This window comes from Haliaeetus albicilla, chromosome 18, assembly GCF_947461875.1.
Source record: "Haliaeetus albicilla chromosome 18, bHalAlb1.1, whole genome shotgun sequence".
Taxonomy (NCBI): Eukaryota; Metazoa; Chordata; class Aves; order Accipitriformes; family Accipitridae; genus Haliaeetus; species Haliaeetus albicilla.
In genome coordinates, this window is record NC_091500.1 from 28,459,119 (window position 1) to 28,474,327 (window position 15,209).

Below are 15,209 nucleotides of genomic sequence, written 5' to 3' on the forward strand. Positions count from 1 at the left end.
CAGGTCCTGCCCTGAGCTGCCAAAGCCTTGTAAATCAGTCAGGGGTAAAGGTGCCAAGAAAAGTCATTAAAAAATGGAATAATTTTGCTCGCTTCTCCCCATGAATGCTGGGCAGCAGCTGGACCGTGAGCTTCATGGGCAGAGGGGCTTGTGTTTTGGCCGCTCGCCTTTTGTACGTGTTTGGCTACCTCCGGTGGTTAAGACAACGTGTATTTTAATTGTTTTTTCTGTTAGCATGCCAGAAGTGCGATGGACCTGTACAGTAGTGACGCCGGCTCGGTAAACGCTTTGTATTGATGTTGCTGGGTGCGTGCGGCTGATTTTAATCCCATCGGATGAGGAAAACGCCGGCGAAGTGATTTGTCGCGCGTGGCGGCTCTGGGAGGAGAACGAAAGCCCCCAGATGGATGGGGTAGCAACGGGCCAGTCCTTCCTCCAGTCCCAGTTGCCAGCTGGAAACAAGGGGGGAGATGAAGAGGATTTTTTAATCCTATAATTTGACCTGCTTATTAGTTAGCAGCTCAACTAATCCGTAATCCAGGGGGGAAGCGCTGCGGGAGCTCGCCTCGGGAGGAGTGTGTCGGAGGGGCTGCGGAGCTGAGGTGAGTGCGGGGGTCTCGGGGGGGGGGGAGACCCCTGTGGAGCCGGTCGGTCATCCTGATGCCTGCAGCCCCCTCTTCAGCCTCAGCCCTCTTCAGCCTCATGCTGGGAGCCTGGGGAGGAGGAGGAAGATGGAGCAGGGGCCTCGCTGCCTTCAAGGGGGGGTCGGCTGGCCGGCCACCGCCATGCCCGTGAGCCCGGAGGGCTGAGGACAGGCCACGGCCGGCCCCCCCCCGTGCCCACAAGCCGGTCGACCCCCCTCCCCCGTGGGGAGGTGCCTGTGCGCCCCCCCCCCCCCCCCCGAGAGCTGCAGCTGGTCCGTTATTGCTAAAATAAGGCGCTTTTGGCCCCTTCCCGCTGTTTCCAGCCTCGCTAATCTCTTGTCTAGACTCCTCTGCCGGGCAGCTTTCGGCCACCCCCCCCTTCCTCCTCCAGCTGGGTTTCCACAGAGCCCGGGGCTGCGGCCTGGAACCCCCTCCCCCCCGGCCCCATACCCCCCAGTAGCAGGTTGGGGTGCTCCCCCTTGTCGTTTCTCCCCTTCAGGCCCTTCCCCAGCCCTGGAGGGGGTGAAGTCCCCCAAGACCCTGAGCTGGGTGCCGCGGTGGGGGCGAGGGGAACAGGCCCGCTGCCCCCGCACACACAACTTCCGCACTACATTTCCCGACGTGCCCCGCGCCCGCGCCCCCTCTGCCGCCGCCACCGGGACTCGCTTTCCCAGCCTGCCCCGCGGTGCGGGCGGTGTGGTGGGAGTGAGGCGGGGGCGTGTCCGTCACGTGACGCGGGATATATAAGGGGAGGCGCAGCGCCGGCGGCCCCATTGTTGTCGGCGAGCGGCGGCTGGGGCGGGTCCGCGCGGCCGCAGCCCCAGCGCGCGCCCAGCCGCCCCCCCCCCCCCACCCCCCCTACCCCTCCTTCCCCCCCCCTTTTCCCCTCCCCCCCTCCACCCCCCGGAGCCGCCCCCGCCCCGCCCGTGGGGACCCGGTGAGTGGGGGGGGGGGGGGAAGGGAGGGAGAATGGGAAGGGGGGGGGTCCCCGTCTCGCTGCCCCTCCCCAGTGGACTGAGGGTGGGGGTCATAGGGGTTTGGGGGGGTGGTCTCTTCGTCCTCTTGGAGCTGGGGGGCTACAGGGGAATGGGGGGGGCTATGAGGGATGGGGAGACCTTACAGCTGGGGGAGCTTATAGGGGATGGGGGGGCTTATAGCTGGGGTGGGGTCTATAGGGGATGTAGAGGTTTATAGGGGATGGGGGCTTATAGGGGATGGAGGAGTCTTTTCTAGCTGGGGGGGTATATAGGCAATGTAGGGGCCTATAGGGGGTGGGGGGACCTTATAGCTGTGGGAGCCTATAGGGGATGGGGGGGCTTATAGCTGGGGGGTTTCTATAGGGGATGTAGAGGTTTATAGGGGATGGGGGGCCTGTAGGGGATGGAGGGGTCTTTTCTAGCTGGGGGGGGGCATATAGGCGATGTAGGGGCCTATAGGGAGTGGGGGGACCTTATAGCTGTGGGAGCCTATAGGGGATGGGGGGGCTTATAGCTGGGGGGGGTGTCTATAGGGGATGGGGGGCCTGTAGGGGATGGAGGGGTCTTTTCTAGCTGGGGGGGTATATAGGCAATGTAGGGGCCTATGGGGGGGGGACCTTATAGCTGTGGGAGCCTATAGGGGATGGGGGGGCTTATAGCTGGGGGGGGTGTCTATAGGGGATGTAGAGGCCTATAGGGGATGGGGGGCCTGTAGGGGATGGAGGGGTCTTTTCTAGCTGGGGGGGGCATATAGGGGGTAGGGTGACCTTATATCTGTGGGAGCCTATAGGAGATGGATGCTTTTTTTCTTGCTGGGGGGTGTATAGAGGATGTGGGGGGGAGCTACAGAGGATGTATGGGCCTGTAGGGGATGTGGGCCTGCCTTCCAGCTGGAGAAGCTATAGGGGATAGGGGGGACCCTTACAGCTGGAGGGGGCTATAGGGGGTCGGGGGGGTCCTTTTCCAGCTGGGGAGGCCTAGGGGATGTGGGGGTCCCTTACAGTCACAGGTCTGTAGGGGATGGGGGGGCCCTTGCAGCTGGGGCTTTGCCCTCTCCTGTGTTTGGGGGGCCTGCAAGGTGCGTGGGGCACCCATATATTTTTGGGGGGGGCTGTAGGGGATGGGGGGGGCCCTTGCAGCTGTGGTTCTTCCTTCTCCTGTACCTGAGGGGGGCTATGAGGGATATGGGGGGGCTGAGGGTCCTATGGAGGACATGGGGTGCCTTTATAGCTGCTTTGCTCTTTTGGGACCTATAGGGGATGTGGGGGGGGTCACACTGGGGTGGAGGCAGGGTTCCGAGTCGGGGGGGAGGGGCATTACATGGGTCCCCAAGAAGCCGCGGGGTGGTGGGAAGGAGCCGGTGATGATGGTGGGACGCGGGCTGGCCTGGAGAAGAAGCCACCATGGGGGTCCTGGTCTGGTGTCCCCAAAGGCAGGGGGCGTTTGGGGGTGGGGGTGTGTCATTGCAGGGGTCGTTGCCCCCCCATCACGGACGTCAGGAGGTGAGGAGGGGGCTGGGATGATCCCCCCCCCATTTGATGCGTGGCGGTGGGCCCAGGAGGAAGGTTCCTCCTCGCTGCGCCGTGGCCCCGACCCTCGCCGGCGTTTTTGCGGCAGGAGCCGAGCTGACTCCGACGCTCGGCGGTCCCACGAGTTCCGGTGCTCCGTGGTTTCCTCGTGGTGTGATGGCCAGGACCAGTAGCCTCCGAGGTTTCCTCGTGGTGTGATGGCCAGGACCAGTAGCCTCCGACCGGCCGTAGCCGTGGCCACTGTCTGGAAGGAGCCCGGCAGCCGGCACAGGAGGTCTGACCCCTCTCGCCCGGCTGAGAAGAGCATCCAGGAGAGAAGGTTCTGCTCAGCAACCCCACACTCGCCCTCAGGAGGAGCTGGACCAGCGGGACCACCGCGGCGGTGGTCTCCCGTGCCATCGCCTCGAAGGTTTCTCATCCTCCCACCTTCAGGGTCTTCCTTGCCCTTCGGGGTCTTTGGATCGAGGCGTTCTGTAGAGCCGCTGAGCGCAACGTAGGGGTGGACGATCCACCTTTATGACTTGATTCTGGTGACGGGCAAAGGGACTGAGCGGGGAATTTGGGGACTGACCTTTTCCGTAGCCCCCGCCTGACCCTCCCCAGGAGGCCGGGCAGCAGCATGGGAAGATCTGCCCACCGTCAGCAGGTACGCCGAGGGGACTCGGGGCTCTAGGACAACCCGGACCCATCGCTACCGATTGCGATGCTGGTTGCGTAAGTGCAGGCTCCAGCGCCAGCGGTGCTTGAGCCGTGGGAGCTGTAGCCTAGATTTACTCGTTAGCTGCGCTCGTTAGCAGCAGCGTAGAAGAGGAAACCAAGTCTTCTGCCGTTTGTCATAAAAACCCAAAGCTGGTTGCTCGCTGAAGTGCCGATGGTGTAAGGACCGACCCAGGCTGAACTCGGATCTCCGGCGTGCCGACCGGCTGCAGCATCCCTGAAACGCAGCCCAGCGAATCCATCAACCTTCTGGCTGTGGAGGCCAACGGCCGAATCCTTTGGGAAAGCCTCTGACGACTCGTTTGTCAAGGAGCTGAACTGCTGAACTCTTCACGGTGGCCAAGCAGCCATCCCAACCATCCCAGCAGGGCACAAATTATTTCATCTTGTTTCTGGGTTCATCGATATGAGCTTCTGCCCTAATTCCTGCCCCAGGATAACACCTGGATAACGCACGGGCCAGGAGCGGCATGCACTGTGCCGGGCGTTGAGCCGGTGGAAGTGCCTCCGGATCCGACTGTTTTTGCTGGCTCCTGGTTTAATTCTGCAGCGATTATCAAGTGTGAGCTTAATTTTTTTTTTTCCCCTTGGAGGGAGGTTTACGTGCTCCGCTGGGTCCGGCCACGTGCTCGAGTGTGCCGGACCCTTCCCAAGTGGTGCGAAACGTAAACCAAAGCCCTTCTGCTGCCCCAGGGGGGTGTCGCGGGGGCTCCCCATCCCGTCGGCCGTCCTTGAGAAGGTGAGCTGCTTTATCTGCTCTTCGGAGGAAGCGCAGAGCGAGGGTTTGGGTTCCCCATGGGGTTCTGTTTGTTTTCCCTCGACGATAAACACCCGTTTCCCCATCGTCGGTGGGGTTCGGGGCTTTGCTGGACAGCTCGGGGGGGGCTTCGGGGCGATGGTGGGAGCTCCTTTTCCACTTACCGGGGAGCACTGAAGGGTGTTGTATTCTGCACAACCGCAAAGCTATGGGGCTGCGGTTGCTTTTGGGGGGCAGCGGTGAGCAGGGGGTGCTCAGCACCTCGGCACGCTCCCCCCCAACGTCATGGCATGATGCTCTGCAGTGATGCTGCCGTGTCATCCCCGGCAATGCTAATCCTGCTGCATAATTGGTAACGAGGGAGAGAGCTGAGCTGGGAAAGGGAGCTGCTGGAGGAGGAGACCCTTTTTGGGTGGGTTTCACCCCGGGGGTGAGACGTTTTCCCGTTGAAATTGCTGCCAAGAGCCATCCTTATCTCGGGGGGTGGAGGGAATACGAAATTGCAGCCTGGCTCCTTCCAGCCGCCGGTGCTGTCTTTGCGCTCCAGCATCGCCTTCCCGGGAGACGCCGAGCACTGTGATGGAATAAAATGGGCTCCTTTGGTTATTCCTTGATTGTATTTTTCTGGCTTTATCCTGTGTGCCGTGATCCGGTCTCAAATACACCCATTATCAACCAGGACAGGGTTGGGATGCTTCTCCAGTGCCTGGCAGGCTGCTGCTTAGCCCAAGGGTCTCTCCCTGTCTATTATATATTTATTTCCTTCCTTCTTGCATATCATTCCCACCCTGCCCTCATCCAGCTGCTGAAATAATCCCATCCCTGTGTATTTGATACCTTGAAACCCTGGGAGGCTTCACCAGGATCTGCTTTTGGCTCTTGGTTTTTACAGGAAACTTATTTAAACCGGCCTCCCCCTGCAAAACCTGATGCTCGAGGGACACGGTTAAAGCAATTTGTAGAGGGGAGCAAATATGAGGAGGAAACCTTGAGCATCCTCTGAGTCACTTGGTCCCGGAGCCCTGGATCCGTGCAAGATTTTCAGGAGTGGCCACAAAATCCATAGGATGCCCAGAGGGTCCCTGCCTGGTAATTACTAATTACTCTCAATATCTGGAAATAAAACTGCTCGTCACTCTGGAATTGCTATTTCGGTCTCCACCCAGACAAGTTGCGATGGAGGAGCAGCCCAGCAGCACATCTAACGTGGATCAAGGATCATCGAAGGTGATGCCCGAGTCACAGGAGGTGAAACAAAACTCGTTAGTGGGACCGGGACCAAGGGCGGCGGATCTGTTGGCGTCGGCAAATGAGCTTTGGGGTCCACGGAGCATCCCTCGCCCAGAGATGCTCCCACCCTTCCACCTCTCCCGAAAGCTGGGAACTGGCAAACCGGGAGCGTGGGGGGGTTTGCAGCATGACAGCATTAATTACTTGTGATGATCTGGGTCATTAATCAACCCCGGATGAGCTTTGAGCCGGCAGGTTTTTCCAATCGGATCTTGGAGCCCCATGGCTGGACCGGCTCTGTCTCGGGAGGCTCTTTGCATCCATAATCATGCGAGTCCTGTCTCTCTCCTCTCCCGTGAACCCTTCCCTGCTCCCAAAGGCAATTCCAGCAGCTGCTGACATGGGAAAAATTAATATTTTTAGTTGAGCTCCTTTTGGTGTGACTTAATAGCAGAAAGAAGGGGAATCAGGGTCGCATGGAGCTTCCTGTGGAGCACAGTATTTGAGTCAAGTTTTTTTTTTTCTTTCTCCATGCCAAATCCCCTCCTTGGGGCTTTATCTCCATTGAGAAACTGAATAAAACCTGCAAAAGGTTTATTTTCATTTTTTCTCCCCCACTTTGACTCCTGCCACCATCACTAATAGATTTTTTTTTTTTTTTTTTCCCCCAGCTGTGTCTTTGGTTCAGGAGGTGAGGAGAGAGGAGAGGCTTTCCCTGTGGGATGAGTCTGGGATGACCATCCCTGCTGGCTTTTTGGCCCCCTCGTTCCTTAAACCGTCGCTTAAGCCAGACCCCGACCTCGGCCAAAACTCACGCTGCCGCAGAGCACAATCCCAACGCGAGGGCGAGGGTCTCCCAACCTCCTTCAGAAGAGGCTCCAGGGACTTCTCCGGGCACACAGCCCCCTGCTCCATGCTGGCCCTTCTGAGCTGCCGGGCTCGCCTCTGAGCCCTGTGTATTTTCAAAAGTGGGGGGGTTTATTTCAAAAAAGAAAAGTAATTTGAGCTCATAAGTGAATTAAACTGGCCTTTGTATCGCATGGGGGCAGCTGTTGCTGTGCCGATGGAGGAGGAAGAGGATGCCCGTGCAAGCAGGGGAGCTTCTACTGTGCAGAAATGAGATGAAAAGTTCATTTTCCGGCTGCCTCATCCCCTGCAGCGTCTCCCCGAGCTCCTCGCCCCTCCTGGCTCCCCGTCCTCGGCCCCAGCCATCCCTCGAGGCAGCACCCTTGGGTGGGTGCCCACCTTGCCGGCTTTGGGTTCATTTCCCCCAGCTCTGGGGCGGTTTTGAGCCCCCCCCCCCCGGCGCAGCGAGTTGGTCCTTTATAAGAAACACTATTAATACGAACCATCTCCTGATGGATCCATCCAGGAAAGGTTCTGGTCTCCATCCCCAGCGGGAGTTTGATGCCGCAGGTGGGGATGTCCGCCCAGACACCGTTGCTGATTTTCCTCGCCGTGAGCACGCGAAAGAGAGGGGTTTTAGATGATATTTTGAAGATTTGCATTGGAGGGAATGGGAGAAACCGCAGAGACTCTCCTCGTTAATTATCTCCTTCCTAAACGAGGCCAATGAAGGCAGCTGAGCCCTGGGATGACCATTACTGTGCAGGCAGCACCCGCCAGGGACCTCCTGGGCACAGAAACGGGGCCGTTTTGGGGCGATGGAGGTGGTAAAACACGATGGGGGGGTCAGGGACGTGGTGGCAGCAATGCCTCCACTTTTCCCCTCAGATCGTGTGCAGGATCGGTGTCATTAAATCAGCTCCTTAATTAGGCTGATGCTTATGCTGGTTCAATGGCTGCTTTTTCCCCTCCTTTAGCAATAGGAATAAGCAATTTACCTACAACTAAATACCCCAAAAAGCCGTATTTAAACGCAGGCTGGGCTGGGAAATCGCACCCTGCTCAAGGGCTTCACCATGTCCCCAGTGCTGCTGCGGCTTTGGCACCAACGCATCCTTTTTTGGGGGATAAGGGCACCGGCGTTTCCTTTTTGGCTTTAAAGGTGCCGGAGGCGATGCGGAGCCCATCCCTGAGCTTTATCCCGGGGTGGGCAGTGCCTCCCGTTACCCATTTGTCCCCCCCGAATCGTATCCGAAAACCCTCTGATCCCCCTGCTCCGAGATTGCCTTGTCCCGGGGTTCCGCAGGGATGCCGTTGGCTGACATGCTTTTTTTCGAAGCCGGTTGTTCCGTTGCCATGAGAACGGCGGTTGGAGCGGAGGGGACAGAAAGCGGAGAGGAGATGGCACAACCGGCTGGATGCTGGGCTCCCCGGGAAGGAGGGGGACCGGGCATCCCGGGAAGCTTCCCGCTCCAGCCTGGCCCCGGGGACGGGGACAAGGGGTGTCCTGGGCTCGGTTCAAAAGCCGAAGCTGCTGGTGTTGCGGTGACCCGAAAGCGTCGGGCGGATGCGGAGCGATGCTCGCCAGTCTTCCCCACCGGAGGATCAGCTCCTAAAAATTCCTCGCCTGAGCTGGAGCCGTGCATTTCCAGGGTTCCCGTGGGCAAGCTGCCTTTTTTGGAGCACGTAGGCATTAATGAGGGGGCAGGAAAATGCCGGAGACTCTCACAGCAAAATCCTACAGGGGCTTTTTCCCTCCCTATGGCTTGGATGGAGCCGCTGATCTGTCGTCAGCGATGTTAGGGTAACCCCTGGCATGTCTCGAGGTCGTTTTAAGCTTTAGGTTTTTTTAGCGAGGGAGTTGATGGGAGCACCGAGCTGCCGGCAAAGGTTATTTCACAGGCAAAACGCACAGCGGTCGGCCATGCCGGGGCAGTGCGAGCTCCTTTCTCTGTAAAACTGGTGTCTCTTTTCTCTTTCGGTTAATTCAGTTATGAATTCATTTAGAACAGAAGAGTTTAGTTGGGAGGGAGCTGCAGCCATCACCCTGCCCAACTGCCTGACCCCTCCAGGGCTGCCCAAAAATTAAAGGATATCATTAAATAATATTAACCACGCGCAAGCTCCCTCCTGCAGACCAGGCAGGGGGAGGATGGGCTCGCCTCAGAGAACTTGTAGGAGAACAGTAGCATTTTGGGGATCAGAGGCTTTATCTGGGGTGGGCAGGACAGGGATGGGGAGAAACTGCTCTTAAGAGCCAGGAAAACTTTTCCTGGTTATCCCGATGCTGATGCTGGCTTATCCAAAATGCTGTTACAGCTTCTTGCCTTGTCTGCAGGGACGCGGTGAGCCCGCCGGCAGCTCCGGGGGCTGGCTCCAGAAAGCTGGTGGCAAAGCACCCCCCCCTTGCCGCCCACCGGCTCTCCATGCGAACCGCGGCCAAATGGATGCGATCGCGAGCGCCGGCCTCAAGAGGAAGTTTGAGGATGCGGACGTGGGCTCGCCGGGCTCCAACTCGGACATCTCGGAGATCTCCAACAGCGACAGTGCCGATAGCTGCGACAGCGTCAACCCCTCCAGCTCCACTGGCTTCATACGTGAGTGGTCGGGGATGGTCCCCGTCCCCGTTCCCAGTCTCCGGGTCCCTCTGCCATCAAGCACGAGGCACCTGGATGTGGGGCTGGCTCCGCTCTTCCCCTGCTCATCCCTTGTAACCCGTTTGGGGTGATGAGCAGAGACCTGCTCGCCTGTCCCATGAGTATGGGTCATGCCAGGCCCCAGGGATTTTCAAATATTAGACCCCAAACCAGTTGTCCAAGGTCCATCGTGGACCTTTTCTGTCCCCTTCCCGGCATTCGCCCCTGCTGAGATATTTTGGTGGCTGAACAGCATGATGATGTTGTAGGGGTACGGGGATTAATGGGGTCGGTCTAGATGGCATCGAGCATAGCCTGTGCAGATGCAGCCATCACCCAAAGCCAGCTCAGGGCCACCAGTACGAGCTTGACCTGCTCCTGGGAGCCCAGGGGCTCAGGGGCTTGCAGAAAAGTCCTTTTCCAGTGGGGTGGGAGGTCTTCACGGGACCCCCAAGGGGTTTTTTGCTCCTAACAGCCCCTCTCTGCCTTCTTCCCCCTGCCCCGCAGCCACCTCCATCCTGAAGCGGCAGAAGCAGCTTCGCAGGAAGAATGTCCGCTTCGACCAAGTGACCGTCTACTACTTTGCCCGACGCCAGGGCTTCACCAGCGTCCCCAGCCAGGGCGGCAGCTCCCTGGGCATGGCCCAACGCCACAACTCCGTCCGCCACTACACGCTCTGCGAGTTCGCCCAGGAGCAGGAGGTGAATCACCGGGAGATCCTACGGGAGCACCTCAAGGAAGAAAAACTCCACGCCAAGAAAATGAAGGTATTGCCGGGGAAGCAGGATGTCGCTGGTGAAACCTGGGCAATGCCGCCGCCGGGAAACACCTTGCTGAGCTTTGGTGGAGCCTGAGCGTAAGCCAGGTCGGAGGAGAGAGATCCAGGCTGCTATTTCACATCAGCTGGAGATGGATTTATTGCCACTAAGCTCTTCCTTTCTATTTCTTTTATGTCTTTTTTGTGTCGATGCTGCACCTGCATGGGGAGCTGGCCAGGCAGCATCAACCTGTGCTGGAGCTGTCAGCCAAACCTCACCAGGTCCATGCCAGTAGAAATTCCAGTCTGGGAGGAGGCAGCCAGGCTGCGTCAGGGGAAGATCAGGATCTTGGGTGGCTCTGCCTGTTCCCCAACCCGTCCCAGGGTTGGATCTGTGCCCTCAGGCGTTGCCCAGAGGTTGGGCTGTGCTCAGCGGGATGCTCTGCAGAGCTTGTGATCTGGCTCCCACTGCTGTGACAGCCTGCTTTGGGCAAATCCAGCCGGCTGCCTCTTTATTTGCTTTCTTTTTTTCTTTTTTTTTTTTTTTTTTTGTTTTTAAACATAGGCTTTTCCACCAGCTCCTCAGGAGGCCGCGGCCCTCTCCATCTGCTGCCTCCACATGTGCCAGTTTCAGAGGGCTGGGGACTCTCATTTACCCTCAGTGCCAAGATTTGGGGGTGTTTGAGTGCACAGGGAGGGAGGTTGAAGGACCAGAGCAGGGAGGTGAAGGCGCGTTGCAGGATCTGGCTCTGGCCCCTCTGTTGCTTTCAAACCTCATTTTCCCCAGGGACAACAGGAGGGAGATGCTCTGCAGCTCCATTGCTGCCGCTGCTCTGGTATTTCAAGCAGCAGCACCCTCCTTTTATCTCACTATTTGCAGGGCGCCGTAGCGGAGGGAAGACGGAAAAGGGATTCTCTACTCTAATTCTTCTGTTATTTAATTTTTTCCCCCTTCCTTCTCCTATAAACTGCCACAAGCCCACCCACAGTCTGGCTCGGGGGGCGGAATCGCATGGGAATGGCTTTGTGGGGGTCTCAACTCGCCGTGCCGGACCCCGCTCAGTGCTGGGGGGCAAGGGAAGGCTCTGAGCTGGGGTGGTGGGTGGTCGTTGGGGGACGAGGAGCCGGGTGGAGGGACATACATCCTCCATCCTGCCTCATCGCCGCGGCTCAGTGTGTGTCCCCTGGGTGGGCGCTGACTCTGCTCCGCAGCTCACCAAGAACGGCACGGTGGAGTCGGAGGAGGCGGACGGCCTGACGCTGGAGGACGTCTCGGATGACGACATCGACGTGGAGAACGTGGAGGTGGACGACTACTTCTTCCTGCAGCCGTTGCCCACCAAACGCCGCCGAGCTTTGCTGCGAGCCTCCGGTGTTCACCGCATCGATGCTGAGGAGAAGCAGGAGCTGCGGGCCATCCGCCTGTCCCGGGAGGAGTGCGGCTGTGACTGCCGCCTCTACTGCGACCCGGAGGCTTGTGCCTGCAGCCAGGCAGGGATTAAATGCCAGGTGAGTCGAGGAAAGAGATGCCAGTGGTGAAACCAGGTTGGCGGGGCTCGTCCTGGTGCCGGTGTGCCTGTGCTCTCTTTGGGTGCCAGCTGCTCCTGGAGGGGCTGGGGCGCAGCTCCAGGTTGTTTTGGTGAACACCCAGCAGGGGAAACACTTCCCCCAGCACCAAATTCCCAAGGTCAGGCAGTGCCAGGGTGCATTTTAGGCTCTGGGGAGGGATCCTCTGGGATCCTGGAGCTGCCACATCTCCGTCTCCCTGCCAGGTGGATCGCATGTCCTTCCCCTGTGGCTGCTCCCGGGATGGTTGCGGTAACATGGCCGGTCGGATCGAATTCAATCCCATCCGGGTGCGGACTCACTACCTCCACACCATCATGAAGCTGGAGCTGGAGAACAAGCGTCAGGGTGGGCGGCCACCGGCGCCAGAGGAGGAGGCGGCCGCTGCCGCCACCGCCGCCGCTCACGGCTCCACTAGCGACTGGCTGGGGCCACAGCCGGCCGAAACGCAGGACTTCCAGGAGTTCATGGCGGAGAACGAGACAGCCGTCATGCACCTGCAAACGGCGGAGGAGTTGGAGAGGCTGAAGGCTGAGGAAGACTCCAGCAACGGCTCCAGCATGGAGAGCTTGGGCGTTTGCATCCTGGAGGAGCCCCTGGCCGTGCCGGAGGGTTTGTGCCCAGGTCTTGCCGCCCCCATCCTCATCCAAGCCCAGTTACCTCCAGGCTCGTCCGTCCTCTGCTTTGCCGACGGCTCGGAGCAGGCAGCCTCGGCGGTGGGCGACCAGCCCTACTTGAACGATGGACCTGTGGTCTACTACCAGGTGGAGCAGAGGCCGGTGCTGGGTGTCAAGGGCGAGAGCAGCCCGGCGGAGCCGCCGGCACCATCCTCCTGCCTGAGCGAGAAGAACCTCAGCGTCCTCCCCGTCCCCGTGGTGACTTGCAGCCGAGCCGCCGCTGCTGCGAGCAAGGGGGAAGCATCCCGAAATCCTCCCTCATCTCCAGAGGCTGCTCCATCCTCTGAGGGCTGCCGAGCGGCGGCTGCTGCCCGCTGCCCGCGTTCCCCGTCCCCCGTGCCACTGGAGCAAGCCCTGGAGCGGGCGCATGAGCCGCCCTCCACCGAGGAGCGCTCGCTGGGGCCTGTCCTGCCCGTATGAGCGGCCCTGTTCCCACCCCCCTCCTTGGCGCTCATTTATTTATTGACAATAATATTTTATGGACTGGCAGCAGCCACTGGTAGTTATTTAATTTGGGGGGTGGGGGAAGAGCAGGGGCTGCTTTGTACAGAGGATTTTAAACGGCGTCCCCTCGCCCGATGCCAGGAGCCTTTCGCTTGCCTGGCAGAGACGGTTTTCATGGCTCGGCCGATGCCGGCAGCTGCTCGGTTGCCACCTGCGCCCCAGGACATTCCTGACCTGGAGCCTCCTGCTTCCCATGGCTGCTCCTTCCCATCCTCCTCCCCCTGAGCTGCCCCCACCACAGCTCCAGGCTGCCAGGACACCTCTGCCCTCTTTGTTTTTTAATGAAAAAAGACTTTTTTCCTTTATTTCCCCCCCCCTTTTTTTTTTTAATGAATGTTTACTGGGCCGTGTCACAACCCAGCGCCTCCGAGTGCTGCTCCAGCCCCTTACCTATGGCACTGCCCCACCGGCCACCACAGCAGGCACAAGGGGCCAGGATGGATCGGGAAGCACCCAGAGCCAGCGGGGTGGCTCTAATTGCACAAGAGGGGTGAGACCGCAGCCTGCAAACTCTCCTAGAAGATTTGGGGGGGTTTAACTGCTGGGATTTGAAGAGTTTGAGCCCTTCACAGCCATAGCATGATCGTGATGGAGAACCGTGTCCGTCTGTCCATCCTTGTGCACCATGCTGGCCTCGAGGAATGGTCAAGGCACTGCGCTGCTGCGTCCCCTGGCCAGGCAGTAAAAGCACTTTCCACCCCCCAGCTCTCCCAGCGCCGGGCCGGGGCCCCCCCCTTTGCCTCCTGCCAAAACCGGCCCCATTGCAGGTCTCAAGGGGCCGGACCTGGTGGGACCCGGCGTGACGCTCCTCTTCCTTCTCCCCAGTGGCTTTAACCTCCGCCCTTGCTCCAGCCTCCTCCTGGTCAAGGGGAAGTATCTCCCCTCCGTTCCCCCCTGCCCCGCCATTTATTGGACTGGGGCTGAGCAAAATCCAGTCTTTTTTAAGGCAAGAATCGGGGGAAGCGGTGGGGGTGAAGAGCCCCTGATGCCCACGAGCTTCCCCTGCCGGAGGGTTCAATCCAATACAGCCCCACAGCTGCCGCTCTCGCGTCTTCTTGGAAAACCCCGGAGCTGCTCAAATGGGAAACATTCCAGCTGGAGAGCAGGGAAATTGGGGCAGGGGAGGACACTGCAGTGTGATGAAGTGCTTTAATTATTTGGGGGTGGGGTGGGGTGGTTTAAGGTTGTTCTTGTGCTCCTGGCGGTCACCTCCCTCTGTCAAAAGGTGTTTAAAGGGGTTTAAAACCCCTTCGCTGCTCTCACCACCTCGGCGAGTGGTTCCAACTGAGCCTTAAGCCTGGCAAAGTGGCTCTTCCCCACCCATCCCCTCCCTCTCTGCCAGGACTGAGCCCCTGGGGACACTGTCCCCTTCTCCCGGGACAGAGCGGAGGGGAAGGAGCTGGTTTCCAAACCGGAATGGGCTCGGGGCACATTACCAGCCGGCACCAATTCCGGCAGCAGCTCTCCCTGCCCTCGGCCGGCATACAAGGGCTAAATTTGGGAGGAACAAAGCCTTACCCCCCCTTGTTGGGCACTTCACTGGTGATGTCCCGGCGTCCCTTCCTGGCAGGGAGCTGCCACCAGTTTGGCCGTGGGGGTTTTTCAGCTCCTGCCCGAAACTGAGCAACTCCGAGCTGCAAAACCGGAGCAAATAGTGACACTTGAATGGGTTAACATCTTTTATTTCCCCTCTTTTTTATTTTCAACGGACTCCACACTCCCTCCCCAGCTCTGTGTCCCAGCCCTCGGCCACCATAGCCAGGTCAGGACCTGCTTGCCCCGGGGGAGGTGGCTCATTAGGCGAGCCTGGAGGCTCCGTCAACTGACAGAATGAATCCTAAGACACTGGTTAGGATGGGTGCTTTCACAATAAGCAAAGAACTAATAGGATTTATTCTATTTTTACAAAGATAACTATGCTGTTAATAGTGCAATGAAAGCAAATTCTGCCTTTTATTATTATTTTTGTTCGTTTTAAACGTGCTCACTGACACTAACGCTGGTTCCGTGCTGGCTCCTGCTCGACTCGTCGCCGTGTAAGAAACCAAACAGCCCATGTCCTCTCTGGTGCTACCGAGGTGCTGCGGGAGCCGCGGCACTATCGCACCGCCGAAATCCAGGCGTCCCCGGCTCCTCATCCTATTTAAACAGCAACTCTGCGACTCCTAAACCTCCCCGTCTCACACTGTCTAAGGTGGCTTTTTTTGTTTTTAATTTTCCAGTGTGAATCCAAAGCTTGTCCTCTGCATACGGTTTTTGGGTTTTTTTCTGGCCTTTTCTGTTCTTTTCATGGTGATAATGCTGTATTTAAAGAGAATATTTAAGTGTAAAAATAAAAGAAATGCTCAAACTTGGATGGTGAGTTGCGT

The 15,209-nt window shown here is 58.7% G+C and overlaps 1 protein-coding gene across 5 annotated transcripts; it reads left to right on the plus strand.

Annotated features, from left to right (window-relative positions):
* Positions 1-1,489: 1,489 nt before the first annotated feature.
* On the plus strand, positions 1,490-15,194 carry CSRNP2 (cysteine and serine rich nuclear protein 2). 5 transcript variants are annotated; one of them, XM_069806098.1, is made up of 6 exons: positions 3,082-3,290; positions 3,332-4,429; positions 9,039-9,297; positions 9,844-10,103; positions 11,306-11,602; positions 11,866-15,194. In XM_069806098.1, the coding sequence occupies exons 3-6, from the start codon at positions 9,144-9,146 to the stop codon at positions 12,754-12,756; spliced, it is 1,602 nt and encodes a 533-aa protein (XP_069662199.1). In that variant the 5' UTR covers positions 3,082-3,290; positions 3,332-4,429; positions 9,039-9,143; the 3' UTR covers positions 12,757-15,194. The 5 variants fall into 5 exon arrangements, with proteins under 5 accessions (XP_069662201.1, XP_069662199.1, XP_069662198.1 ...); XM_069806097.1 differs by having other exon boundaries at positions 3,332-3,796; XM_069806100.1 differs by lacking the exons at positions 3,082-3,290; positions 3,332-4,429 and adding an exon at positions 1,490-1,581.
* The last annotated feature ends 15 nt before the right edge of the window (positions 15,195-15,209 follow it).